The 27,312-nt window shown below is 44.7% G+C and overlaps 1 protein-coding gene across 2 annotated transcripts in view; it reads right to left on the reverse strand.

The window, feature by feature from the left end:
* LOC112235441 (IQ motif and SEC7 domain-containing protein 1-like) overlaps positions 1–27,312 on the reverse strand; it is a 99,852-nt gene that overhangs the window by 37,728 nt on the left and 34,812 nt on the right. For both annotated transcript variants that reach the window (XM_042299815.1, XM_042299816.1), the window contains exons 2-4: positions 20,768–21,071; positions 18,742–19,170; positions 570–1,720 (exon numbers count right to left, since the gene is read on the reverse strand). In XM_042299815.1, coding sequence (XP_042155749.1) covers positions 570–1,720; positions 18,742–19,170; positions 20,768–21,071 — 1,884 coding nt within the window. The remainder of the gene's footprint in view (positions 1–569; positions 1,721–18,741; positions 19,171–20,767; positions 21,072–27,312) is intronic.

A 27,312-nucleotide genomic window follows, 5' to 3' on the forward strand; every position in this document is an offset into this window, starting at 1 on the left:
AAATTGCACTTTTCAGTTGTGCTCAAAACCATTCCATGAAAACAGCATATATTTGTTTTAACCAATGAGACCATGACAAAGACATAAACAACAGAGATGGCTAATAAATCCTTAGGTTTGGGGTTATGTTCAGGTAAAACTATTAGACTAATCAATATTTCCATATTTCCAAGTCCTATTCTTGACGATCAAGGTGTATTAAATGACAGACTTAGTTTTTTATGTAAATATACAGGCTAATTGTTTTACATAATCTATAAAGTAAAAAGCAACATCAATTTATGGCTCTAACATTGATTGATCCTGCAATAGATGTCGTTCAATTGGTAAAATGCATTTTTGTCTTCTTCTAATGTCTCTTAAGGGGAAAGTAATCTAATTATGTTACTGAGTTTGGGGTAATCCAAAAATTACGTTACTGATTACAATTTTGGACAGGTAACTAATAACTGTAATAGATTACATTTAGAAAGTAACCTAGGCAACCCTGCACACACACACACACACACACACACACACACACACACACACAGTATGAATCGGTACTGATGTGGTACTGTCTAACTTACTTGTTGAACAGGTTGAGTCCGATGCGGTACTGTCGTCTCTGCACCACGTCATTGTTAAAGGCGGGGCTATCCCAGCTTTGTCTGCTCTCTCTCTGATAGGTCTGTTTCCCGAGCGGTGGGAGGGGCTCCCGGAGGCTGTCGCGTGATGAGGACCCGGAGGAGCAGTTGATGGTATCGTTAGAGTTGGTGGTGGAGTTGAGAGAGTCGTTGTCTCCATCCGAACAGCATACCTGCTCCAGGCCACCAGGGGGCAGTGTGGTGGATGAGGAGGAAGACAGAGGGGTGAGGGGTTGTCCCTGCGGGGACTGGGAGGACGAAGAGGGAGTGTCGGGGTACGGGTGGTGGGGGTGCTGGGTGTGGTGCGGGATCTGATGGTGGTGGTGTAGGATAGTGTGGTAGGGCAGGTGGGAGGGAATGGCCGAGGGGTGGGGGCGGTGAGGGAGCACAGTACGAGTCTGGCCTTGGGCCTGGGGGTGTGTGGGGGCAGAGCGCCCGTTGGGGTTGGGGTGGGGGTTTGGGTGGGGGTTTGGGTGGGGGTTGTGTTTAATAGTGCCGTGAGGCGACCTCCCTTCCCCCCCTCCTCCCCCACCTCCCCCTGGCTCTGTCTCGTAGACCAGTCTACCTATCGAACCTCTATCCGAGCGGTCACTCATATCAACAGAGCTGTCGCTAGGGGGATCAATGGTCAGCAGGGGCAGGTGAGTTCCTCTCAGGCTGTAGTCTCTACACTCTGTACAGGGGGTGCTGCGTCGGCTGTTACTGCTACCCCCTCCCTCTGTGTCCCGGCTGTCTTCACGCCCCCCCACCCCAACGCCACCCACTCCAGGGCTCCAGTATTCTGTGTCAGTGCTGCTGGGGCCGCGGTCCAGGGACAAGGGCGAGGAGGGGTCATCAATGTAGAGGGTCACGTCGCTGTAGGAGGTGGCTATGCTGTCCTCGTGCATGCTCTGTCTCTCTCCTCCTCTTCCTCTTCCTCCGCCCCTCTGTCTGTCTCCCTCCCTCGGTCTCCAAACACACTCTCCAAAGTCATCCGCCACCACCCCTGTCTCGCCTCCGTCACCTTCCTCCTCCTCTTCCTCCTCCTCCTGAAAGTCTTCCACGCCAGACTGACAGGTCAAGACATCATCGATGGAGTCAGCCAAGGACTTCACCTACAGCACACGCAGGGTGGAAAAATGCAGATGTTTGGTGTGTAGTGATCATAATGTAATAGCTATATCTATTATATACCTACAATTGTGTACAAGGAGGTTTTGCAGTGATTTCTAATTCAAATATGTGAAAAATATGTGTTGATGTGTAATGAGGAAAAACCTGACGCTTGTACTTGAAGCATTTATGAAACTGCCTCTTCCAGTTACTGATAGACATGCACCCATCAGGAAACTGACTGTTAGAACTTCCAAATCTCCATGGATAGATGATGAATTGATGAATTTTAAAAAATGTATGGCTGAGAGGGATGAGGCAAAGGGAATAGCAAATAAGTCTGACAACACAGCAGACTGGCAAACATACAGTAAATTTAAAAATCACGTTAACTAAACTAAACAAAAAGATGAAGAAACTATACTATGGAACAAAGATTTTTTTTATATATATAAAAATAATGATAGTAAAAAGCTCTGGAATACCTTTAATGAAATTCTAGGCAAAAAACTCCGCTCCATCAGTCATTGAGGCAGATGGCTTGTTTATAACTAAACCTTTTGTTATTTCCAACCACCTTAAGAACTTTTTTGTTGATAAGATTAACAAAGCACTGTAGTTTTGAGTTGTACAAAGTTGGTGTGGAGGAGGTGAATTGTTTTTGCTATCTATACATTTGGACAAGCCACCTGGCACCAACAACCTGGATGGTAAATTGTTGAGGTTGGAGGCAGAATACATTGCGATTCCTGTTTGCAACATCTTCAATTTAAGCCTAAGAATCGGTGTGTGCCCTCAGGCTTGGAGGGAGGCGAAGGTCATTCAAGCACCCTTTAATGATTCAAACAGTCGACCAATTAGCCTGTTACCGGTGCTTAGCAAACTTTTGGGAAAAAGTTTTTTTTTTTAATGGAAGCCTCTCTAATTCAAACTTGGTTGAGTGTGGTGTACCGCAGGGCAGCCGGCTAGGGCCATTATTGTTTTCTGTGTTTACTAATGACCTTCCACTGACCTTGAATAAAGCCTGTGTGTCTATGTACACTGAGGACTGAACAGTAGACAAGTCGGCTACGACAGTAAAATAAATAACTGAATCCTTTAACGTAGAGGTCCAGTCAGTTTTAGAAATGGGTAACTACTTAAATATCTCAAAAACAAAAAGCATCCATTTTTTTTGACAAATCACTCACCCAATCCTAAATCTAATTTAGATCTAGTATTGAAAAATGTGTCGATTGAGACAAGTTGAGAATACTAAACTGCTGGGTATTACCCTTATATAGCAAGCTGTCATGGTCAAAACGTATAGACTCAATGGTTGCTAAAATGGGAAGTGGCCTGTCCATGATAAGGCACTGCTCGGCCCTTCAACCAGGCAGGTCCTACAGGCGTTAGTTTTGTCGCACCTGGACTACTGCCCAGTTGTCTGTTCATGGGCGAAAAGTAAGGACATGTATTGCAATGTCAGCGACATGCATGTCAATTTCTCCTGGCTCAAAGAGACTGACTGCATCCATATTGGTCTTTGTGAGAGGTATTGATGTGTTGAAGGTACCGAACTGTCTGCTCAAGCAGTTGGCATTTCCGGTCACAACATGCTTACTTGTTTACGTGCTGCTGTGGGTTTTGTTGGCAACCTTACTTTGCTACCTGACAACTTTATGGTTTTTACTTTTTAATTACCGTTAATATTTTTAGTTTTTCCCTCACTCAACTTTTTTTTTTTCATGCAACTTTTTCACTCCGGATGCTTTATCTGTACGTGGTTCGTCAGGACCTCCAACAGCCGAAGCTAAGTAACCGACGTTAAGGCTAATCTGAAGATGGTGCTGGCTAAAGCTAAAACTGGCGAGTGTAGAGAGTATAGAGATATTGTTATCCACGTCGGCACCAACGATGTTAGGATGAAACAGTCAGAGGTCACCAAGCGCAACATAGCTTCAGCGTGTAAATCAGCTAGAAAGATGTGTTGGCATCGAGTAATTGTCTCTGGCCCCCTCCAAGTTAGGGGGAGAGCTCTACAGCAGAGTCTCACAACTCAATCGCTGGTTGAAAACTGTTATCTGCCCCTCCCAAAAGATAGAATTTGTAGATAATTGGCCCTGTTTCTGGGACTCCCCCACAAACAGGACCAAGCCTGGCCTGTTGAGGAGTGATGGACTCCATCCTAGCTGGAGGGGTGCTCTCATCTTATCTACGAACATAGACAGGGCTCTAACTCCCCTGGCTCCGCAATAAAATAGGGTAAAGGCCAGGCAGCAGGCTGTTAGCCAGCCTGCCAGCTTAGTGGAGTCTGCCACTAGCACAGTCAGTGTAGTCAGCTCAGCTATCCCCATCGAGACTGTGTCTGTGCCTAGACCTAGGTTGGGCAAAACTAAACATGGCGGTGTTTGCCTTAGCAATCTCACTAGAAGAAAGACCTCCTCCATTCCTGCCATTATTGAAAGAGATTGTGATACCTCACATCTCAAAATAGGGCTACTTATTGTTAGATCCCTCACTTCCAAGGCAGTTATAATCAATGAACTAATCACTGATCATAATCTTGATGTGATTAGCCTGACTGAAACATGGCTTAAGCCTGATGAATTTACTGTGTTAAATGAGGCCTGACCTCCTGGTTACATTAGTGACCATATCCCTCGCGCATCCCGCAAACGCGGAGGTGTTGCTAACATTTACGATAGCAAATTTCAATTTACAAAAAAAAATAATGTTTTCGTCTTTTGAGCTCCTAGTCATGAAATCTATGCAGCCTACTCAATCACTTTTTATAGCTACTGTTTATAGGCCTCCTGGGCCATATACAGCGTTCCTCATTGAGTTCCCTGAATTCCTATCGGAACTTGTAGTCATAGCAGATAATATTCTAATCTTTTGTGACTTTAATATTCACATGGAAAAGTCCACAGACCCACTCCAAAAGGCTTTTCGGAGCCATCATCGACTCAGTGGGTTTTGTCCAACATGTCTCTGGACCTACTGCCTGTCACAGTCATACTCTGGACTTAGTTTTGTCCCATGGAATAAATGTTGTGGATCTTAATATTTTTCCTCATAATCCTGGACTATCGGACTACAATTTTATTACGTTTGCAATCGCAACAAATAATCTGCTCAGACACCAACCAAGGAGCATCAAAAGTCGTGCTATAAATTCTCAGACAACCCAAAGATTTCTTTATGCCCTTCCAGACTACCTCTGCCTACCCGAGGACGTCAGAGGACAAGAATCAGTTAACCACCTAACTGAGGAACTCAATTTAACCTTGCGCAATACCCTAGATGCAGTTGCACCACTAAAAACTAAAAACATTTCCCATAAGAAACTAGCTCCCTGGTATACAGAAAATACCCGAGCTCTGAAGCAGCTTCCAGAAAATTGGAACGGAAATGGCGCCACACCAAACTGGAAGTCTTCCGACTAGCTTGGAAAGACAGTACCGTGCAGTATCGAAGAGCCCTTACTGCTGCTCGATCATCCCATTTTTCCAACCTAATTGAGGAAAATAAGAACAATCCGAAATTCCTTTTTGATACTGTCGCAAAGCTAACTAAAAAGCAGCATTCCCCAAGAGAGGATGGCTTTCACTTCAGCAGTATTAAATTCATGAACTTCTTTGAGGAAAAGATCATGATCATTAGAAAGCAAATTATGGATTCCTCTTTAAATCTGCGTATTCCTCCAAAACTCAGTTGTCCTGAGTCTGCACAACTCTGTCAGGACCTAGGATCAAGGGAGACACTCAAGTGTTTTAGTACTATATCTCTTGACACAATGATGAAAATAATCATGGCCTCTAAACCTTCAAGCTGCATACTGGACCCTATTCCAACTAAACTACTGAAAGAGCTGCTTCCTGTGCTTGGCCCTCCTATGTTGAACATAATAAACAGCTCTCTATCCACCGGATGTGTACCTGTCACGCCCTGGCTTTAGTTATCTTTGTTTTGTTTATTATTTTGGTTAGGTCAGGGTGTGACATGGGGGATTTATGTGTTTAGCCTGGTCTAGGGGTTTTGTATGTTTATGGGGCTGTTTCCTTTCTAGGTAGTTTGTATGTCTATGGTTGCCTAGATTGGTTCTCAATTAGAGGCAGCTGTCTATTGTTGTCTCTGATTGGGAACCATATTTAGGCAGCCATATTCTGTGGGTATTTTGTGGGTGGTTGTCTTCTGTCTATGTGTCTGTGCACCAGATAGAACTGTTTCGGTTTTTCACATTTGATGTTTTGTATTTTGTAGTGTTCACGTTTATTGTCCTTATTAAACTTGTTGAACACTAACCCCGCTGCATTTTGGTCCTCCTCTCCTTCAATGGAAGAAAACCGTTACAGTATCAAACTCACTAAAAGTGGCAGTAATAAAGCCTCTCTTGAAAATGCCAAACCTTGATCCAGAAAATATAAAAAATGATAGGCCTATATCGAATCTCCCATTCCTCCCAAATATTTTAGAAAAAGCTGTTGCGCAGCACTCACTGCCTTCCTGAAGATAAACAATGTATACGAAATGCTTCAGTCTGGTTTTAGACCCAATCATAGCACTGAGACTGCACTTGGGAAGGTGGTAAATGACCTTTAAAGGGTGTCAGACCGAGGCTCTGCATCTGTCCTTGTGCTCCTAGACCTTAGTGCTGCTTTTGATACCATTGTTCACCACTTTCTTTTGGAAAGATTGGAAACCCAAATTGGTCTACACGGACAAGTTCTGGCCTGGTTTAGATCTTATCTATTGGAAAGATATCAGTTTGTCTTTGTGAATGGTTTGTCCTCTGACAAATAAACGGTACATTTCGGTGTTCCTCATGGTACCGTTTTAGGACCACTATTGTTTTCTATATATATTTTACCTCTTGGGGATGTCATTCGAAAACATAATGTTAACTTTCACTGCTATGCGGATGACACACAGCTGTACATTTCAATGAAACATGGTGAAGCCCCAAAATTGTCCTCGCTGGAAGCCTGTGTTTCAGACATAAGGAAGTGGATGGCTGCAAACTTTCTACTTTTAAATTCGGACAAAGAGAGATGCTTGTTCTAGGTCCTAAGAAACAAAGAGATCTTCTGTTGAATCTGACAATTAATCTTGACAGTTGTACAGTCATCTCAAATAAAACTGTGAAGGACCTCTGCGTTATTCTGGACCCTGATCTCTCTTTTGATGAACATATCAAGATTGTTTCAAGGACAGCTTTTTTCCATCTGCGTAACATATCAAAGTTCAGAATTTTTTGGTCCAAAAATTGATGCAGAAAAATTAATCCATGCCTTTGTTACTTCTAGGTTAGACTACTGCAATGCTCTACTTTCCGGCTACCAGGATAAAGCACTAAATAAACTACAGTTAGTGCTAAGTACGGCTGCTAGATTCCTGACTAAAACCCCCAAATTTGATCATATTACTCCAGTGCTAGCCTCCCTACACTGGCTTCCTGTTAAGGCAAGGGCTGATTTCAAGGTTTTACTGATAACCTACAAAGCATTACATGGGCTTGCTCCTACCTATCTCTCTGATTTGGTCCTGCCGTACATACCTACACGTACGCTACGGTCACAAGACCCAACCCTCCTAATTGTCCCTAGAATTTCTAAGCAAACAGCTGGAGGCAGGGCTTTCTCCTATAGAGATCAATTTTTGTGGAATGGTCTGCCTACCCATGTGAGAGACACAGAATCAGTCTCAACCTTTAAGTCTTTATTGAAGACTAATCTCTTCAGTAGGTCCTATGATTGAGTGTAGTCTGGGCTAGGAGTGTGAAGGTGAACGGAAAGGCTCTGGAGCAACGAACCGCCCTTGATGTCTCTGCCTAGCCGGTTCCCCTCTCTCCACTGGGATTCTCTGCCTCTATCCCGATCACAGGGGCTGATCACTGGCTTACTGGTGCTCTTCCATGCCATCCCTAGGAGGGGTGCGTCACATGAGTGGGTTGAGTCACTGACGTGGTCCTCCTGTCTGGGTTTGCGCCCCCCCCCCCTTGGGTTGTGTCGTGGAGGAGATCTTTGTGGGCTATACTCGGCCTTGTCTCAGGATGGTAGGTTGGTGGTTGAAGATATCCCTCTAGTGGTGTGGGGGCTGTGCTTTGGAAAATTGGGTGGGGTTATATCCTGCCAGTTTGGCCCCGTCCGGGGGTATCATCGGATGAGTTATAATCTCCACCCTGCACAGCCAGAAGAGGACTGGACACCCCTCATAGCCTGGTTCCTATCTAGGTCTTCCTAGGTTTTGGCATTTCTAGGAAGTTTTTCCTAGCCACTCTGCTTCTACACCTGCATTGCTTGCTGTTTGGGATTTTAGGCTGGGTTTCTGTACAGCACTTTGTGATATCAGCTGATGTAAGAAGGGCTAAATAAATACGTTTGGTTTGATTTGGCACACAGTTCAGACACTCATCTGTACAACACAAAAAAATACAACCAGAGGTCTCTTCACAGCCCCCAGGTCCAGAACAGAGGCTGGGAATCACACCGTATTAAATAGAGTCATGACTACATGGAACTTTCTGCCACCCCAGATAACTCAAGCTAGCAATAAAACCATATTGATAAAACCATATAAAATAACACCTTACGGCACTGGGAAGAGTCACAGACATTTTAAAATATGATGTATTGTGTATTGTATTATTTAGTGTATTATGTACAGTAGTGCATTATGTATTGTACTATATTGTGTATAATGTAGTGTATTTTGTATTGTATTAAGTAGTGTTATGTAGTGTATTATGTAGTGTGTTATGTAGTGTATTATGTAGTGTGTTATGTAGTGTATTATGTAGTGTGTTATGTAGTGTATTATGTAGTGTGTTATGTAGTGTATTATGTAGTGTGTTATGTAGTGTATTATGTAGTGTGTTATGTAGTGTATTATGTAGTGTGTTATGTAGTGTATTATGAAGTGTATTATGTACAGTAGTGTATTATGTATTGTTTTAAAAAAGTGTATTATGTACAGTAGTGTTTATGTATTGTTTTTAAAAAGTGTATTATGTACAGTAGTGTACTATGTAGTGTATTATGTACAGTAGTGTATTATGTATTGTTTTTGTCACACCCTGACCATAGTTTGCTTTGTATGTTTCTATGTTTTGGTTGGTCAGGGTGTGATCTGAGTGGGCATTCTATGGTGGATGTCTTGTTTGTCTATTTCTATGTCTGGCCTGATATGGTTCTCAATCAGAGGCAGGTGTTAGTCATTGTCTCTGATTGGGAACCATATTTAGGTAGCCCGGGTTTCACTGTGTGTTTGTGGGTGATTGTTCCTGTCTCTGTGTTTTGCACCAGATAGGGCTGTTTTTGGTTTTCCACGTTTATTGTTTTTGTTAGTTTATTCATGTCTAGTGTCTTTATTAAAAAACATGAATAACCACCACGCTGGTTTTGGTCCGCCTCTCCTTCACCTAAAGAAAACCGTTACAGAATCACCCACCACAACAGGACCAAGCGGCGTGGTAACGGGCAACAGCAGCGAAAAGAGGAATGGACATGGGAGGACGGTTTGGACGGCAAGAATATGGACTATACTACTTGGGAGGAAATAGTCGACCCAGGGAGAGTGCCGGAGCCCGCCTGGGATTCGATGGAGCAGTGCGCGGAAGGTTACAGGAGAATGAGGTTGGCGAAGCAAGCACGGCGGCGCGGACGGAAGCCCGAGAGTCAGCCCCAAAAATTTCTTGGGGGGAGGCACAGGGGGAGTTTGGCAGAGTCAGGAGTCAGACCTGAGCCAACTCCCCCCATTTATCGTGAGGAGCCAAGGAGGAGCTCAGAACCAGAGCTGGTGTTGGAGGTGAGCGAAGCAGAGACTGTGAAGGAGTTAATGGGGTAATTGGAGGAGAGAGATATGAGGGAGTTGCTGGTTTGGTGCATGAGGCACGACATTCACCCGACGGAGCGTGTCAGGGATTTAATGGCACCTGGGTCAGCTCTCCATACTCATCCTGAGGTGCGTGCTAGGGGTCTGGTGAAGACTGTGCCAGCCTCACGCACCAGGCCTCCTGTGCATCTCCCTAGCCTTGCACGTCCTGTGCCGTCTCAGCACTACAGTGCTCCTAGCAGTGCTAACCGTGGAAGGCGTGGTGCTGGTCAGGCACCGTGTTATGCGGTGGTTCGCACGGTGTCCCCAGTACGCGTGCTTAGCCCGGTGCGCTACATCCCAGCTTCCCACATCTGCCGGGCAAGGGTGAAGATCCAGCCAGGGCGGTTGGTGCCAGCCCTGCTCTCAAGATCTCCAGTACGCCTTCACGGTCTGGTCCATCCAGTGCCACACACCAGCCCTCCGGTGGCAGCTCCCCGCACCAGGCTTCCTGTGCGTATCCTCGGTCTGCCCAGCGTTGCCGGAGCTTCCCGTCTGCCCAGCGCCATCTGAGCTTCCCGTCTGCCCAGCGCCGCCTGAGCCACCCGTCTGCCCGGCGCCGCCTGAGCCACCCGTCTGCCCGGCGCCGCTTGAGCCACCCGTACATAATACAATATATCAAATCAAATCAAATCAAATTTTATTTGTCACATACACATGGTTAGCAGATGTTAATGCGAGTGTAGCGAAATGCTTGTGCTTCTAGTTCCGACAATGCAGTAATAACCAACAAGTAATCTAACTAACAATTCCAAAACTACTGTCTTATACACAGTGTAAGGGGATAAAGAATATGTACATAAGGATATATGAATGAGTGATGGTAAAGAGCAGCATAGGCAAGATACAGTAGATGGTATCGAGTACAGTATATACATATGAGATGAGTATGTAAACAAAGTGGCATAGTTAAAGTGGCTAGTGATACATGTATTACATAAGGATGCAGTCGATGATATAGAGTACAGTATATACGTATGCATATGAGATGAATAATGTAGGGTAAGTAACATTATATAAGGTAGCATTGTTTAAAGTGGCTAGTGATATATTTACATAATTTCCCATCAATTCCCATTATTAAAGTGGCTGGAGTTGAGTCAGTGTCAGTGTCAGTGTGTTGGCAGCAGCCACTCAATGTTAGTGGTGGCTGTTTAGCAGTCTGATGGCCTTGAGATAGAAGCTATTTTTCAGTCTCTCGGTCCCAGCTTTGATGCACCTGTACTGACCTCGCCTTCTGGATGATAGCGGGGTGAACAGGCAGTGGCTCGGGTGGTTGATGTCCTTGATGATCTTTATGGCCTTCCTGTAACATCGGGTGGTGTAGGTGTCCTGGAGGGCAGGTAGTTTGACTCCGGTGATGCGTTGTGCAGACCTCACTACCCTCTGGAGAGCCTTACGGTTGAGGGCGGAGCAGTTGCCGTACCAGGCGGTGATACAGCCCGCCAGCATGCTCTCGACTGTAGAAGTTTGTGAGTGCTTTTGGTGACAAGCCAAATTTCTTCAGCCTCCTGAGGTTGAAGAGGCGCTGCTGCGCCTTCTTCACGATGCTGTCTGTGTGAGTGGACCAATTCAGTTTGTCTGTGATGTGTATGCCGAGGAACTTAAAACTTGCTACCCTCTCCACTACTGTTCCATCGATGTGGATAGGGGGGTGTTCCCTCTGCTGTTTCCTGAAGTCCACAATCATCTCCTTAGTTTTGTTGACATTGAGTGTGAGGTTATTTTCCTGACACCACACTCCGAGGGCCCTCACCTCCTCCCTGTAGGCCGGCTCGTCGTTGTTGGTAATCAAGCCTACCACTGTTGTGTCGTCCGCAAACTTGATGATTGAGTTGGAGGCGTGCGTGGCCTCGCAGTCGTGGGTGAACAGGGAGTACAGGAGAGGGCTCAGAACGCACCCTTGTGGGGCCCCAGTGTTGAGGATCAGCGGGGAGGAGATGTTGTTGCCTACCCTCACCACCTGGGGGCGGCCCGTCAGGAAGTCCAGTACCCAGTTGCACAGGGCGGGGTCGAGACCCAGGGTCTCGAGCTTGATGACGAGCTTGGAGGGTACTATGGTGTTGAATGCCGAGCTGTAGTCGATGAACAGCATTCTCACATAGGTATTCCTCTTGTCCAGATGGGTTAGGGCAGTGTGCAGTGTGGTTGAGATTGCATCGTCTGTGGACCTATTTGGGCGGTAAGCAAATTGGAGTGGGTCTAGGGTGTCAGGTAGGGTGGAGGTGATATGGTCCTTGACTAGTCTCTCAAAGCACTTCATGATGACGGAAGTGAGTGCTACAGGGCGGTAGTCGTTTAGCTCAGTTACCTTAGCTTTCTTGGGAACAGGAACAATGGTGGCCCTCTTGAAGCATGTGGGAACAGCAGTCTGGTATAGTGATTGATTGAATATGTCCGTAAACACACCGGCCAGCTGGTCTGCGCATGCTCTGAGGGCGCGGCTGGGGATGCCGTCTGGGCCTGCAGCCTTGCGAGGGTTAACACGTTTAAATGTCTTACTCACCTTGGCTGCAGTGAAGGAGAGACCGCATGTTTTCGTTGCAGGCCGTGTCAGTGGCACTGTATTGTCCTCAAAGCGGGCAAAAAGTTATTTAGTCTGCCTGGGAGCAAGACATCCTGTTCCGTGACTGGGCTGGATTTCTTCCTGTAGTCCGTGATTGACTGTAGACCCTGCCACATGCCTCTTGTGTCTGAGCCGTTGAATTGAGATTCTACTTTGTCTCTGTACTGACGCTTAGCTTGTTTGATAGCCTTGCGGAGGGAATAGCTGCACTGTTTGTATTCGGTCATGTTACCAGACACCTTGCCCTGATTAAAAGCAGTGGTTCGCGCTTTCAGTTTCACGCGAATGCTGCCATCAATCCACGGTTTCTGGTTAGGGAATGTTTTAATCGTTGCTATGGGAACGACATCTTCAACGCACGTTCTAATGAACTCGCACACCGAATCAGCGTATTCGTCAATATTGTTATCTGACGCAATACGAAACATATCCCAGTCCACGTGATGGAAGCAGTCTTGGAGTGTGGAGTCAGCTTGGTCGGACCAGCGTTGGACAGACCTCAGCGTGGGAGCCTCTTGTTTTAGTTTCTGTCTGTAGGCAGGGATCAACAAAATGGAGTCGTGGTCAGCTTTTCCGAAAGGGGGGCGGGGCAGGGCCTTATATGCGTCGCCGAAGTTAGAGTAACAATGATCCAAGGTCTTTCCACCCCTGGTTGCGCAATCGATATGCTGATAAAATTTAGGGAGTCTTGTTTTCAGATTAGCCTTGTTAAAATCCTCAGCTACAATGAATGCAGCCTCCGGATAAATGGTTTCCAGTTTGCAGAGAGTTAAATAAAGTTCGTTCAGAGCCATCGATGTGTCTGCTTGGGGGGGGATATATACGGCTGTGATTATAATCGAAGAGAATTCTCTCGGTAGATAATGCGGTCTACATTTGATTGTGAGGAATTCTAAATCAGGTGAACAGAAGGATTTGAGTTCCTGTATGTTTCTTTCATCACACCATGTCTCGTTAGCCATAAGGCATACGCCCCCGCCCCTCTTCTTACCAGAAAGATGTTTGTTTCTGTCGGCGCGATGCGTGAAGAAACCCGTTGGCTGCACCGCCTCGGATAGCGTCTCTCCAGTGAGCCATGTTTCCGTGAAGCAAAGAACGTTACAGTCTCTAATGTCCCTCTGGAATGCTACCCTTGCTCGGATTTCATCAACCTTGTTGTCAAGAGACTGGACATTGGCAAGAAGAATGCTAGGGAGTGGTGCACGTTGTGCCCGTCTCCGGAGTCTGACCAGAAGACCGCCTCGTTTCCCTCTTTTTCGGAGTCGTTTTTTTGGGTCGCTGCATGGAATCCACTCTGTTGTCCTGTTTGTAAGGCAGAACACAGGATCCGCGTCGCGAAAAACATATTCTTGGTCGTACTGATGGTGAGTTGACACTGATCTTATATTCAGTAGTTCTTCTCGACTGTATGTAATGAAACCTAAGATGACCTGGGGTACTAATGTAAGAAATAACACGTAAAAAACAAACAAAAAACTGCATAGTTTCCTAGGAACGCGAAGCGAGGCGGCCATAATACAATATATAATACACAACATAATACACTACACTATGCAATATATAATACAATATATAATACACTACATAATACACAACATAATACAATATATAATACAAAACATAATACACTAAATCATACAATATATAATACACTACATAATACACTAATACACTACACTATTATACAGTAAAACATACAATATATAGATCACTACATAATACATAACATAATACACTAGATAATAAAATATATAATACACTACATAATACACTACATAATACAATATATAATACACTACATAATACACTACATAATACAATATATAATACACTACATAATACACTAAATAATACAATATATAATACACTACATAGTACAATACATAATACATAATATAATTAACGCAATACAATACATAATACACTACTGTACATAATACACAACACAATACAATACATAATACGCTACTGTACATAATACACTACATAATACACTACATAATACACTACATAATACACTACATAATACACTACATAATACACTACATATTACACTACATAATACACTACATATTACACTACATAATACACTACATAATACACTACATAATACACTACATAATACACTACATAATACACTACATAATACACTACATAATACACTACATAATACACTACATAATACACTACATAATACACTACATAATACACTACATATTACACTACATAATACACTAAATAATACACTACATAACACACTACATAACACACTACATAATACACTACATAATACACTACATAATACACTAAATAATACAATAGATATTACACTATATAATCAAAACATAATTCAATACTGTACATATTACAATACCCAAAACCATACGTAATATACTACATCATACACTACATAATACACTACATAATACACTACATAATACACTACATAATACACTACATAATACACTACATAATACACTACATAATACAATAGATATTACACTATATAATCAAAACATAATTCAATACTGTACATATTACAATACCCAAAACCATACGTAATACACTACATCATACACTACATAATACACTACATAATACACTACATAATACACTACATAATACACTACATAATACACTACATAATACACTACATAATACACTACATAATACACTACATAATACACTAGATAGTAGAATACATGATACAAAACATAATACACTATTGTACATAATACACGTTTTAAAACAATACATAATACACTACTGTACATAATACACTTTTTAATTTAGGTTTTCTTTAGGTGAAGGAGAGGCGGACCAAAACGCAGCGTGGTGGTTATTCATGTTTTTTAATAAAGACACTAGACATGAATAAACTAACAAAAACAATAAACGTGGAAAACCAAAAAAAGCCCTATCTGGTGCAAAACACAGAGACAGGAACAATCACCCACAAACACACAGTGAAACCCAGGCTACCTAAATATGGTTCCCAATCAGAGACAATGACTAACACCTGCCTCTGATTGAGAACCATATCAGGCCAGACATAGAAATAGACAAACAAGACATCCACCATAGAATGCCCACTCAGATCACACCCTGACCAACCAAAACATAGAAACATACAAAACAAACTATGGTCACTGGCGACACTGTGGCTGACTGGCGACACTGGCAGCCCCTGGCTGACTGGCGGCACTGGCGGCCCCTGGCTGACTGGCGGCACTGGCGGCCCCTGGCTGACTGGCGGCACTGGCGGCCCCTGGCAGACTGGCGGCACTGGCGGCCCCTGGCTGACTGGCGGCACTGGCGGCCCCTGGCAGACTGGCAGCACTGGCGGCCCCTGGCTGACTGGCGGCACTGGCGGCCCCTGGCAGACTGGCGGCACTGGCGGCCCCTGGCTGACTGGCGGCACTGGCGGCCCCTGGCTGTATTATGTAGTGTACTATGTAGTGTATTATATATTGTATTATGTAGTGTATTATATATTGTATTATATATTGTATTATGTAGTGTATTATGTTTTGTATTATATATTGTATTATATATCGTATTATGTAGTGTATTATGTAGTGTACTATGAGTAGCCTCTGCCTTTGCAGCAGCTATTTGGGGATACTAGTAAAATACTATTAAACACTACAGAAAGGTAAGCCACACAGTGTGGATAAAGACAGACAGGTAAACCACACAGGATGGATAAAGACAGACAGGTAAACCACACAGGATGGATAAAGACAGACAGGTAAACCACACAGTGTGGATAAAGACAGACAGGTAAGCCACACAGTGTGGATAAAAACAGACAGGTAAACCACACAGTGTGGATAAAGACAGACAGGTAAACCACACAGGATGGATAAAGACAGACAGGTAAACCACACAGTATGGATAAAGACAGACAGGTAAGCCACACAGGATGGATAAAGACAGACAGGTAAGCCACACAGTGTGGATAAAGACAGACAGGTAAGCCACACAGGATGGATAAAGACAGACAGGTAAACCACACAGGATGGATAAAGACAGACAGGTAAACCACACAGGATGGATAAAGACAGACAGGTAAACCACACAGTGTGGATAAAGACAGACAGGTAAACCACACAGTGTGGATAAAGACAGACAGGTAAGCCACACAGGATGGATAAAAACAGACAGGTAAGCCACACAGGATGGATAAAGACAGACAGGTAAACCACACAGGATGGATAAAGACAGACAGGTAAGCCACACAGGATGGATAAAAACAGACAGGTAAGCCACACAGTGTGGATAAAGACAGACAGGTAAACCACACAGGATGGATAAAGACAGACAGGTAAACCACACAGTGTGGATAAAGACAGACAGGTAAGCCACACAGTGTGGATAAAGACAGACAGGTAAGCCACACAGGATGGATAAAGACAGACAGGTAAACCACACAGGATGGATAAAGACAGACAGGTAAGCCACACAGGATGGATAAAGACAGACAGGTAAACCACACAGTGTGGATAAAGACAGACAGGTAAGTCACACAGTGTGGATAAAGACAGACAGGTAAGCCACACAGGATGGATAAAGACAGACAGGTAAACCACACAGGATGGATAAAGACAGACAGGTAAGTCACACAGTGTGGATAAAGACAGACAGATGAGACACAGAGAAGTGAGTAGAATGTAGAATGGTCATTGTCCTGATGACAAATTGTGTGACTTGCTTTAGCTGGCCAAAATAATTAGTATGGTGTCAAAGAAGTTGAGAAGTTGAAATTGCTACTGTTGCCACTGAGGCTAGTTTAGTTGTAGATGTAGTCACTGTATCACAGTAGTTGGATCGATTGAGATTGTGAAAGCTAGTCACATTCATCATTTATAACTAGAAAAGGTACATTCTCTTTGGGCTAGGGGGGCAGTATTTTCACGTTCGGATGAAAAGCGTGCCCAGAGTAAAACGGCCTGCTACTCAGGCCCAGAATATAAGATATGCATATTATTAGTAGATTCGGATAGACAACACTCTGAAGTTTCTAAAACTGTTTGAATGATGTCTGTGAGTATAACAGAACTCCAATGGCAGGCACAAACCTGAGAAAAAGGAAGTGGGAAATCTGAGGTTTGTAGTTTTTCAAGTCATTGACTAACCAATATAGAGTGTCTATGGGGTCATATTGCACTTCCTAAGGCTTCCACTAGATGTCAACAGTCTGTAGAACCTTGTTTCAGGCTTCTACTGTGGAGGGGGAGAGAATGAGTGCTGTTTCAACTGGGTGTCTGGCAGAGTGCCATGAGCTAAGTCAGGCGCACACCTGTGAGAGCTAGCTGTGTTCCCTTTCATTTCTAAAGACAAAGGAATTGTCCGGTTGGAATATTATTGAAGATTTATGATAAAAACATCCTAAAGATTGATTCTATATTTCGTTTGACTTGTTTCTACGAACTGTAATATAACTTTTAGACTTTTCATCTGGACTAAGTGCCTGAGCGTTGTGAATTTGGATTTGTGAACTAAACGAGCGAATAAAAAGGAGGTATTTGGACATAAATTATGGACTGTATCGAACAAAACAAACATTAATTATGGAACTGGGATTCCTGGGAGTGCATTCTGATGAAGATCATCAAAGGTAAGTGAATATTTATAATGCTATTTCTGACTTCTGTTGACTCCACAACACGGCGGATATCTGTAAGGCTTTTTTTGTTGTCTGAGCGCTGTACTCAGATTATCGCAAAGTGTGCTTTCGCTGTAAAGCTTTTTTCAAATCTGACACAGCAGTTGCATTAAGGAGAAGTATAACTTTAATTCCATGTATAACACTTGTATTTTCATCAACATTTATGATGAGTATTTCTGTAATTTGATGTGGCTCTCTACCCTTTCACTGAATGTTTGAACAGATTTCTGGATATAAATAGGAAGTTTATCAAACAAAACATACATGTATTGTGTAACAAGAAATCCTATGAGTGCAATCTGATGAAGATCATCAAAGGTTAGTGATTAATTTTATCTCTATTTCTGCTTTTTGTGACTCTTTGGCTTGAAAAATGGCTGTGTTTTCCTGTGACTAGGCGCTGACCTAACATAATCGCAAGGTATGCTTTCGTCGTAAAGCCTTTTTGAAATTGGACACTGTGGTGGGATTAACAACAAGTTTATCTTTAAAATGGTGTATAATACTTGTATGTTTGAGGAATTTTAATTATAAGATTTTTGTTGTTTGAATTTGGCACCCTGCAATTTCACTAGCTGTTGTCAAATCAATCCCGATAACGGGATTAGCGCGGGAAGGGATCACTAAGAGGTTAAGAGGTTGTTCATGCTTGCATTAGCTGTCTGGAAGTATATTTTCTGGCGGTGGAAGAAGTTGTAGTGGTATGCTCTGTTACAGACACTCATAGGACTGGTTTCCAGAACACAGATTTAGCCTACAGTACTCCTGGGCTCAACAGAAAATCTCCACTATTAATATGTGTCTGGGAAACTAGCTCATAGTTTCCTCCCTTTACTGAAAAATAATTAAATCTGACCTAAATATCGCTTACCATTAAAATGTTTGACTTCTGACCAAGATAAATGATCTTACTGCAGCCCCGTTCCTCTCACCTGTTTGGAGAAGGTCTCATCCAGGTGTGTGTACTCTATGTCCCCCTGGCACAGTGGAGGAGACCCAGCCTCCATCTCTCCATCCCCAGGCTGCCCCCTTCCAGGGTGGGGGTACCTCTGTCCCCCCTGGCCCTGAGGCTGGCCCTGTCCCTGGGTCTGGCCCTGTCCCTGTGGCTGGCCCTGTCCCTGTGGCTGGCCCTGTCCCTGGGTCTGGCCCTGTCCCTGGGGCTGGCCCTGCCGCTCGTCAAACGAGTACTGCAGTCTCATGTTGGACAGGATGATGCGCCGAGTCATCCGGCTCTCGGAGGCGGAGCTTCTCAGCCGCTCAAAGTTCTTGTTCATGCGGTACTGACGGAACGCCGTCTGGATGGTGCGCGCCGCCCGCCGACTCAGGAAGTAACCGCCATACTTCCTCTCCAGCATCTCCACCTGACAGGAAACAGAAAGTGGAGATGACCAATGAGAAAGTGGGAGAAAGTGGAGAGGACCAATGAGAGAGAGCAGGAGGAAGTGGAGAGGACCAATGAGGGAGAAGGAGGAACTGGAAAATATCATCCAGAGAGTGGGAGGAAGTAGAAAGGACCAATCGGAGAGAAGGTGGAAGTGGAGAGGACAAATGACAGAGTGGGGGGAAGTGGAAAGGACGAATTAGAGAGTAGGGGGAAGTGGAGAGGACCAATGATAGAGTGGGAGGAAGTGGAGGGGACCAATGAGAGAGCTGGAGATTAGGGGAGATTTTTAACCCTATTGAAATTGGTCATCTCTATAGCCTCTGTTTTGAAAACATGTTCTTTTGTTTCTGTTGGAAAGGACCTGAACCAGGGTTATGTTTCCTTGTTTGTCTTCATTACATCACACAGAATCAGAATACATAACAATATAGAATACAACATCAGAAATCAGACTGTTTGTACATTACATTATTTTATTTGACCTTTGTTTAACTAGGCAAGTCAGTTAAGAACAAATCATTTTTTTCAATGACGGTCTAGGAACAGTGGGTTAACTGCCTTGTTCAGGGGCAGAACGACAGATTTTTATTTTTTTACCTTGTCAGCTCAGGGATTCAATCTTGCAACCTTTACGGTTTCTAGTCCAACGCTCTAACCACTAGGCAACCTGTCGCCCCTACACTCTAACCACTAGGCAACCTGTCACCCCTACACTCTAACCACTAGGCTACCTGCCACCACTACACTCTAACCACTAGGCTACCTACCACCCCTACACTCTAACCACTATGCAACCTGTCACCCCTACACTCTAACCACTAGGCTACCTGCCACCACTACACTGCCACCCCTACCCTGCCACCACTACACTGCCACCCCTACACTGCCACCCCTACACTCTAACCACTAGGCTACCTGCCGCCCCTAAACTCTAACCACTAGGCTACCTGCCGCCCCTACACTCTAACCACTAGGCTACCTGCCGCCCCTACACTCTAACCACTAGGCTACTTGCCGCCCCTACACTCTAACCACTAGGCTACCTGCCACCACTACACTCTAACCACTAGGCTACCTGCCGCCTCTACACTCTAACCACTAGGCTACCTGCCGCCTCTACACTCTAACCACTAGGCTACCTGCCACCCCTACACTCTAACCACTAGGCTACCTGCCGCCTCTACACTCTAACCACTAGGCTACCTGCCGCCCCTACACTCTAACCACTAGGCTACCTGGCGCCCCTACACTCTAACCACTAGGCTACCTGCCGCCCCTACACTCTAACCACTAGGCTACCTGGCGCCCCTACACTCTAACCACTAGGCTACCTGCCGCCCCTACACTCTAACCACTAGGCTACCTGTCGCCCCATATTATAGTAAAGTATAGACTATAATCAACTTCATTACAAAAGGAGAAAGCCTTGTATACATTCTTCTTCTGTGGGTCTGTGGAGAACTCATAGTTGTTAGACAGGGCTTTGCACCTCCATAATAACAGGAATAAAAATAATATTAATAACAATAATAATAACAATAACATATCCAATAATATAATAATAATATGCACACCTTCTTGTCCTGTAGGTCTGTGGAGAGCTCATAGCTGTCGGACAGGGCTTTGCAGCGCTTGTTGTCCTCCTCCTCCTGCTTCCGGAGCGCCAGGCTGGCAGGCTGATACCGGGTCCTCTGGACCCAGGCCAGGGAGGCAGGACTGGGGGGGGCCACCGGGGGGCCCTGGGGGTGGTGTTGGGATCGGGGGTCCGGTGGGCCGGGGCCACTGCTGTAGCGGTGATCAGAGCTGCTCAGGTAGGGCCCCCGGCTACAGGTGCTGTCAGAGAAACTGCCTGTGTCGCCACGTGGAGTCTCTTCCACACTGGGGGTAGAGAAATCAAATCAAATCATCAAATCAAATCAAATCAAATTTTATTTGTCACATACACATGGTTAGCAGATGTTAATGCGAGTGTAGCGAAATGCTTGTGCTCCTAGTTCCGACAATGCAGTAATAACGAGCAAGTAATCTAACTAACAATTCCAAAAAAAAACTACTGTCTTATACACAGTGTAAGGGGATAAAGAATATGTACATAAGGATATATGAATGAGTGATGGTACAGAGCAGCATAGGCAAGATACAGTAGATGATATCGAGTACAGTATATACATATGAGATAAGTATGTAAACCAAGTGGCATAGTTAAAGTGGCTAGTGATACATGTATTACATAAGGATGCAGTCGATGATATAGAGTACAGTATCAACGTATGCATATGAGATGAACAATGTAGGGTAAGTAACATTATATAAGGTAGCATTGTTTAAAGTGGCTAGTGATATATTTACATCATTTCCCATCAATTCCCATGATTAAAGTGGCTGGAGTAGAGTCAGTGTCATTGACAGTGTGTTGGCAGTAGCCACTCAATGTTAGTGGTGGCTGTTTAACAGTCTGATGGCCTTGAGATAGAAGCTGTTTTTCAGTCTCTCGGTCCCAGCTTTGATGCACCTGTACTGACCTCGCCTTCTGGATGGCAGCGGGGTGAACAGGCAGTGGCTCGGGTGGTTGATGTCCTTGATGATCTTTATGGCCTTCCTGTAGCATCGGGTGGTGTAGGTGTCCTGGAGGGCAGGTAGTTTGCCCCCGGTGATGCGTTGTGCAGACCTCACTACCCTCTGGAGAGCCTTACGGTTGAGGGCGGTGCAGTTGCCATACCAGGCGGTGATACAGCCCGCCAGGATGCTCTCGATTGTGCATCTGTAGAAGTTTGTGAGTGCTTTTGGTGACAAGCCGAATTTCTTCAGCCTCCTGAGGTTGAAGAGGCGCTGCTGCGCCTTCCTCACGATGCTGTCTGTGTGAGTGGACCAATTCAGTTTGTCTGTGATGTGTATGCCGAGGAACTTAAAACTTGCTACCCTCTCCACTACTGTTCCATCGATGTGGATGGGGGGTGTTCCCTCTGCTGTTTCCTGAAGTCCACAATCATCTCCTTAGTTTTGTTGACGTTGAGTGTGAGGTTATTTTCCTGACACCACACTCCGAGGGCCCTCACCTCCTCCCTGTAGGCCGTCTCGTCGTTGTTGGTAATCAAGCCTACCACTGTTGTGTCGTCCGCAAACTTGATGATTGAGTTGGAGGCGTGCATGGCCACGCAGTCGTGGGTGAACAGGGAGTACAGGAGAGGGCTCAGAACGCACCCTTGTGGGGCCCCAGTGTTGAGGATCAGCGGGGAGGAGATGTTGTTGCCTACCCTCACCACCTGGGGGCGGCCCGTCAGGAAGTCCAGTACCCAGTTGCACAGGGCGGGGTCGAGACCCAGGGTCTCGAGCTTGATGACGAGCTTGGAGGGTACTATGGTGTTGAATGCCGAGCTGTAGTCGATGAACAGCATTCTCACATAGGTATTCCTCTTGTCCAGATGGGTTAGGGCAGTGTGCAGTGTGGTTGAGATTGCATCGTCTGTGGACCTATTTGGGCGGTAAGCAAATTGGAGTGGGTCAAGGGTGTCAGGTAGGGTGGAGGTGATATGGTCCTTGACTAGTCTCTCAAAGCACTTCATGATGACGGATGTGAGTGCTACGGGGCGGTAGTCGTTTAGCTCAGTTACCTTAGCTTTCTTGGGAACAGGAACAATGGTGGCCCTCTTGAAGCATGTGGGAAGAGCAGACTGGTATAGGGATTGATTGAATATGTCCGTAAACACACCGGCCAGCTGGTCTGCGCATGCTCTGAGGGCGCGGCTGGGGATGCCGTCTGGGCCTGCAGCCTTGCGAGGGTTAACACGTTTAAATGTCTTACTCACTTCGGCTGCAGTGAAGGAGAGACCGCATGTTTCCGTTGCAGGCCGTGTCAGTGGCACTGTATTGTCCTCAAAGCGGGCAAAAAAGTTATTTAGTCTGCCTGGGAGCAAGACATCCTGGTCCGTGACTGGGCTGGGTTTCTTCCTGTAGTCCGTGATTGACTGTAGACCCTGCCACATACCTCTTGTGTCTGAGCCGTTGAATTGAGATTCTACTTTGTCTCTGTACTGGCGCTTAGCTTGTTTGATAGCCTTGCGGAGGGAATAGCTGCACTGTTTGTATTCAGCCATGTTACCAGACACCTTGCCCTGATTAAAAGCAGTGGTTCGTGCCTTCAGTTTCACACGAATGCTGCCATCAATCCACGGTTTCTGGTTAGGGAATGTTTTAATCATTGCTATGGGAACGACATCTTCAACGCACGTTCTAATGAACTCGCACACCGTATCAGCGTATTCGTCAATGTTGTTGTCTGACGCAATACGAAACATCTCCCAGAGAGAGAAGAGAGGACAGTATATTTAACTACTGTGAACAGTGAAAGAGAGTGTAGGGAGGATATCAGAGGATAACCTCAAATCTCAAATAACCTCAAATACCTGGGGTATCATTATAGGGCTTGGCCTGGGGTATCATTATAGGGCTTGGCCTGGGGTATCATTATAGGGCTTGGCCTGGGGTATCATTATAGGGCTTGGCCTGGGGTATCATTAGGTTGCTTGGCCTGGGGTATCATTATAGGGCTTGGCCTGGGGTATCATTAGGTTGCTTGGCGTGGGGTATCATTAGGTTGCTTGACCTGGGGTATCATTAGGTTGCTTGACCTGGGGTATCATTAGGTTGCTTGACCTGGGGTATCATTAGGTTGCTTGGCCTGGGGTATCATTAGGTTGCTTGGCCTGGGGTATCATTAGGTTGCTTGGCCTGGGGTATCATTAGGTTGCTTGACCTGGGGTATCATTAGGTTGCTTGACCTGGGGTATCATTAGGTTGCTTGGCCTGGGGTATCATTAGGTTGCTTGGCCTGGGGTATCATTAGGTTGCTTGGCCTGGGGTATCATTAGGTTGCTTGACCTGGGGCATCATTAGGTTGCTTGACCTGGGGTATCATTAGGTTGCTTGACCTGGGGTATCATTAGGTTGTTTGACCTGGGGTATCATTATAGACCTGGGGTATCATTATAGACCTGGGATATCATTAGGGGGTATCATTATAGACCTGGGCTATCATTATAGACCTGGGATATCATTAGGGGGTATCATTATAGACCTGGGCTATCATTATAGACCTGGGATATCACTAGGAGGTATCATTATAGACCTGGGGTATCATTATAGACCTGGGGTATCATTATAGACAAGGGGTATCATTATAGTGCTTGGTAATCATTATAGTGCTTGACCTGGGGTATCATTATAGTGCTTGACATGGGGTATCATTATAGTGCTTGACCTGGGGTATCATTATAGTGCTTGACCTGGGGTATCATTATAGTGCTTGACATGGGGTATCATTATAGTGCTTGACCTGGGGTATCATTATAGTGCTTGACCTGGGGTATCATTATAGTGCTTGACCTGGGGTATCATTATAGTGCTTGACATGGGGTATCATTATAGTGCTTGACCTGGGGTATCATTATAGTGCTTGACCTGGGGTATCATTATAGTGCTTGACCCGGGGTATCATTACAGATCTGGGGTATCATTATAGATCTGGGGTATCATTATAGTGCTTGACATGGGGTATCATTATAGTGCTTGACATGGGGTATCATTATAGTGCTTGACCTGGGGTATCATTATAGTGCTTGACATGGGGTATCATTATAGTGCTTGACCTGGGGTATCATTATAGTGCTTGACCTGGGGTATCATTATAGTGCTTGACATGGGGTATCATTATAGTGCTTGACCTGGGGTATCATTATAGTGCTTGACCTGGGGTATCATTATAGTGCTTGACATGGGGTATCATTATAGTGCTTGACCTGGGGTATCATTAAAGTGCTTGACCCGGGGTATCATTACAGATCTGGGGTATCATTATAGATCTGGGGTATCATTATAGACATGGGGTATCATTATAGACCTGGGGTATCATTATAGTTCATGACCTGGGGTATTGTTATAGACCTGGTGTTACGCTCGTTGATGTAATGAGGAGACCAAGGTGCAGAGTGGTAGGCGAACATCTTACTTTTATTAAAATGAACACCGAAAAACAACAAAATACAAAAGGAACGTAAAGCTCTGCTACACAGCAACTAACAAAATCAACAACCCACAAACTAAAGTGGGAAAACAGGCTGCCTAAGTATGAGCCCCAATCAGAGACAATGATAGAGACAGCTGCCTCTGATTGGGAACCATACCAGGCCAAACAAAGAAACAGGAAAACTAGATTGCCCACCCTAGTCACACCCTGCCCTAACCAAAATAGAGAATTAAAAGGATCACTAAGGTCAGGGCGTGACACCTGGGGTATCGTTATAGGGCATTAACTGGGGTATCATTATAGGCCTGGGGTATCAATATAGTGCTTAACCTGGGGTATCATTTTAGACCTGGTGTATCATTAACAGGAACTCATGGCCCTTGGCATGAACTCATGGGGATCCATAATAAACCCCAGGAAGAGTAGCTACTGCCTTGACAGGAACTAATGGGGATCCATAATAAACCCCAGGAAGAGTAGCTGCTGCCTTGACAGGAACAATGGGGATCCATAATAAACCTGCGGAAGAGTAGCTGCTGCCTTGACAGGAACTAATAATAATAAATATTCATACAAACAGAGTCACATGTTGTTGGTGAGTCACTAAGCAGGAGGCAGGGGAGAGAGAGAGAGAGAGAGGGGGAGAGAGAGAGAGAGAGCAGAGAGAGAGAGAGAGAGAGACAGAGAGACAGAGAGAGAGTTAGAGAGACAGAGAGACAGAGACAGAGAGAGACAGAGAGAGAGAGAGACAGAGAGAGAGAGAGGGGGGTCTATAATTCAGGATATATAAGTGAAGTAGATGTTTTTTGTAAGAGAAAGTCCTTAGAATAACAGCTGTCTCTTTCCATTCATCACAGTGTTGGAGTTTGGATGCTGGAAATATTTTGTGAGTGGACGAACATGAGCTGGCAGCCTGGCCATAGAGAGGCTTTCATTCTCTATTTTGGTTAGGCCAGGGTGTGACTAGTGTGGGCATTCTATGTTCATTTTCTATGTTTTGGATTTCTGTGTTGTTTTGGCCGGGTGTGGTTCTCAATCAGAGGCAGCTGTCTATCGTTGTCCCTGATTGAGAACCATACTAAGATACAGTGAGGCAAAAAAGTATTTAGTCAGCCACCAATTGTGCAAGTTCTCCCACTTAAAAAGATGAGAGAGGCCTGTAATTTTCATCATAGGTACACTTCAACTATGACAGACAAAATGAGAAAAAAAATTCAAGAAAATCACATTGTAGGATTTTTTATGAATTTATTTGCAAATTATGGTGGAAAATAAGTATTTGGTCAATAACAAAAGTTTATCTCAATACATTGTTATATACCCTTTGTTGGCAATGACAGAGGTCAAACGTTTTCTGTAAGTCTTCACAAGTATTCCCTGTGGTCAACTCCTTTATTCTACTTCTTCTAATGGTACAGTACTCCCTGTTGTCAACTCCTTTATTCTACCTCCTCTAATGGTAGGGTACTCCCTGTTGTCAACTCCTTTATTCTACCTCCTCTAATGGTACAGTACTCCCTGTTGTCAACTCCTTTATTCTACCTCCTCTAATGGTACAGTACTCCCTGTTGTCAACTCCTTTATTCTACCTCCTCTAATGGTACGGTATTCTCTGTTGTCAACTCCTTTATTCTCTCTCTGACAGTACAGTACTCCCTGTTGTCAACTCCTTTATTCTCTCTCTGACAGTACAGTGCTCCCTGTTGTCAACTCCTTTATTCTCTCTCTGACAGTACAGTACTCCCTGTTGTCAACTCCTTTATTCTACCTCCACTAATGGTACAATACTCCCTGTTGTCAACTCCTTTATTCTACCTCCTCTAATGGTACAGTACTCCCTGTTGTCAACTCCTTTATTCACTCTCTGACAGTACAGTACTCCCTGTTGTCAACTCCTTTATTCTACCTCCTCTAATGGTACAGTATTCCCTGTAGTCAACTCCTTTATTCTACCTCCTCTAATGGTACAGTACTCCCTGTTATCAACTCCTTTATTCTCTCTCTGACAGTACAGTACTCCCTGTTATCAACTCCTTTATTCTCTCTCTGACAGTACAGTACTCCCTGTTATCAGCTCCTTTATTCTCTCTCTGACAG

The sequence above is a fragment of the Oncorhynchus tshawytscha genome, linkage group LG16, assembly GCF_018296145.1.
Source record: "Oncorhynchus tshawytscha isolate Ot180627B linkage group LG16, Otsh_v2.0, whole genome shotgun sequence".
NCBI lineage: Eukaryota > Metazoa > Chordata > Actinopteri > Salmoniformes > Salmonidae > Oncorhynchus > Oncorhynchus tshawytscha.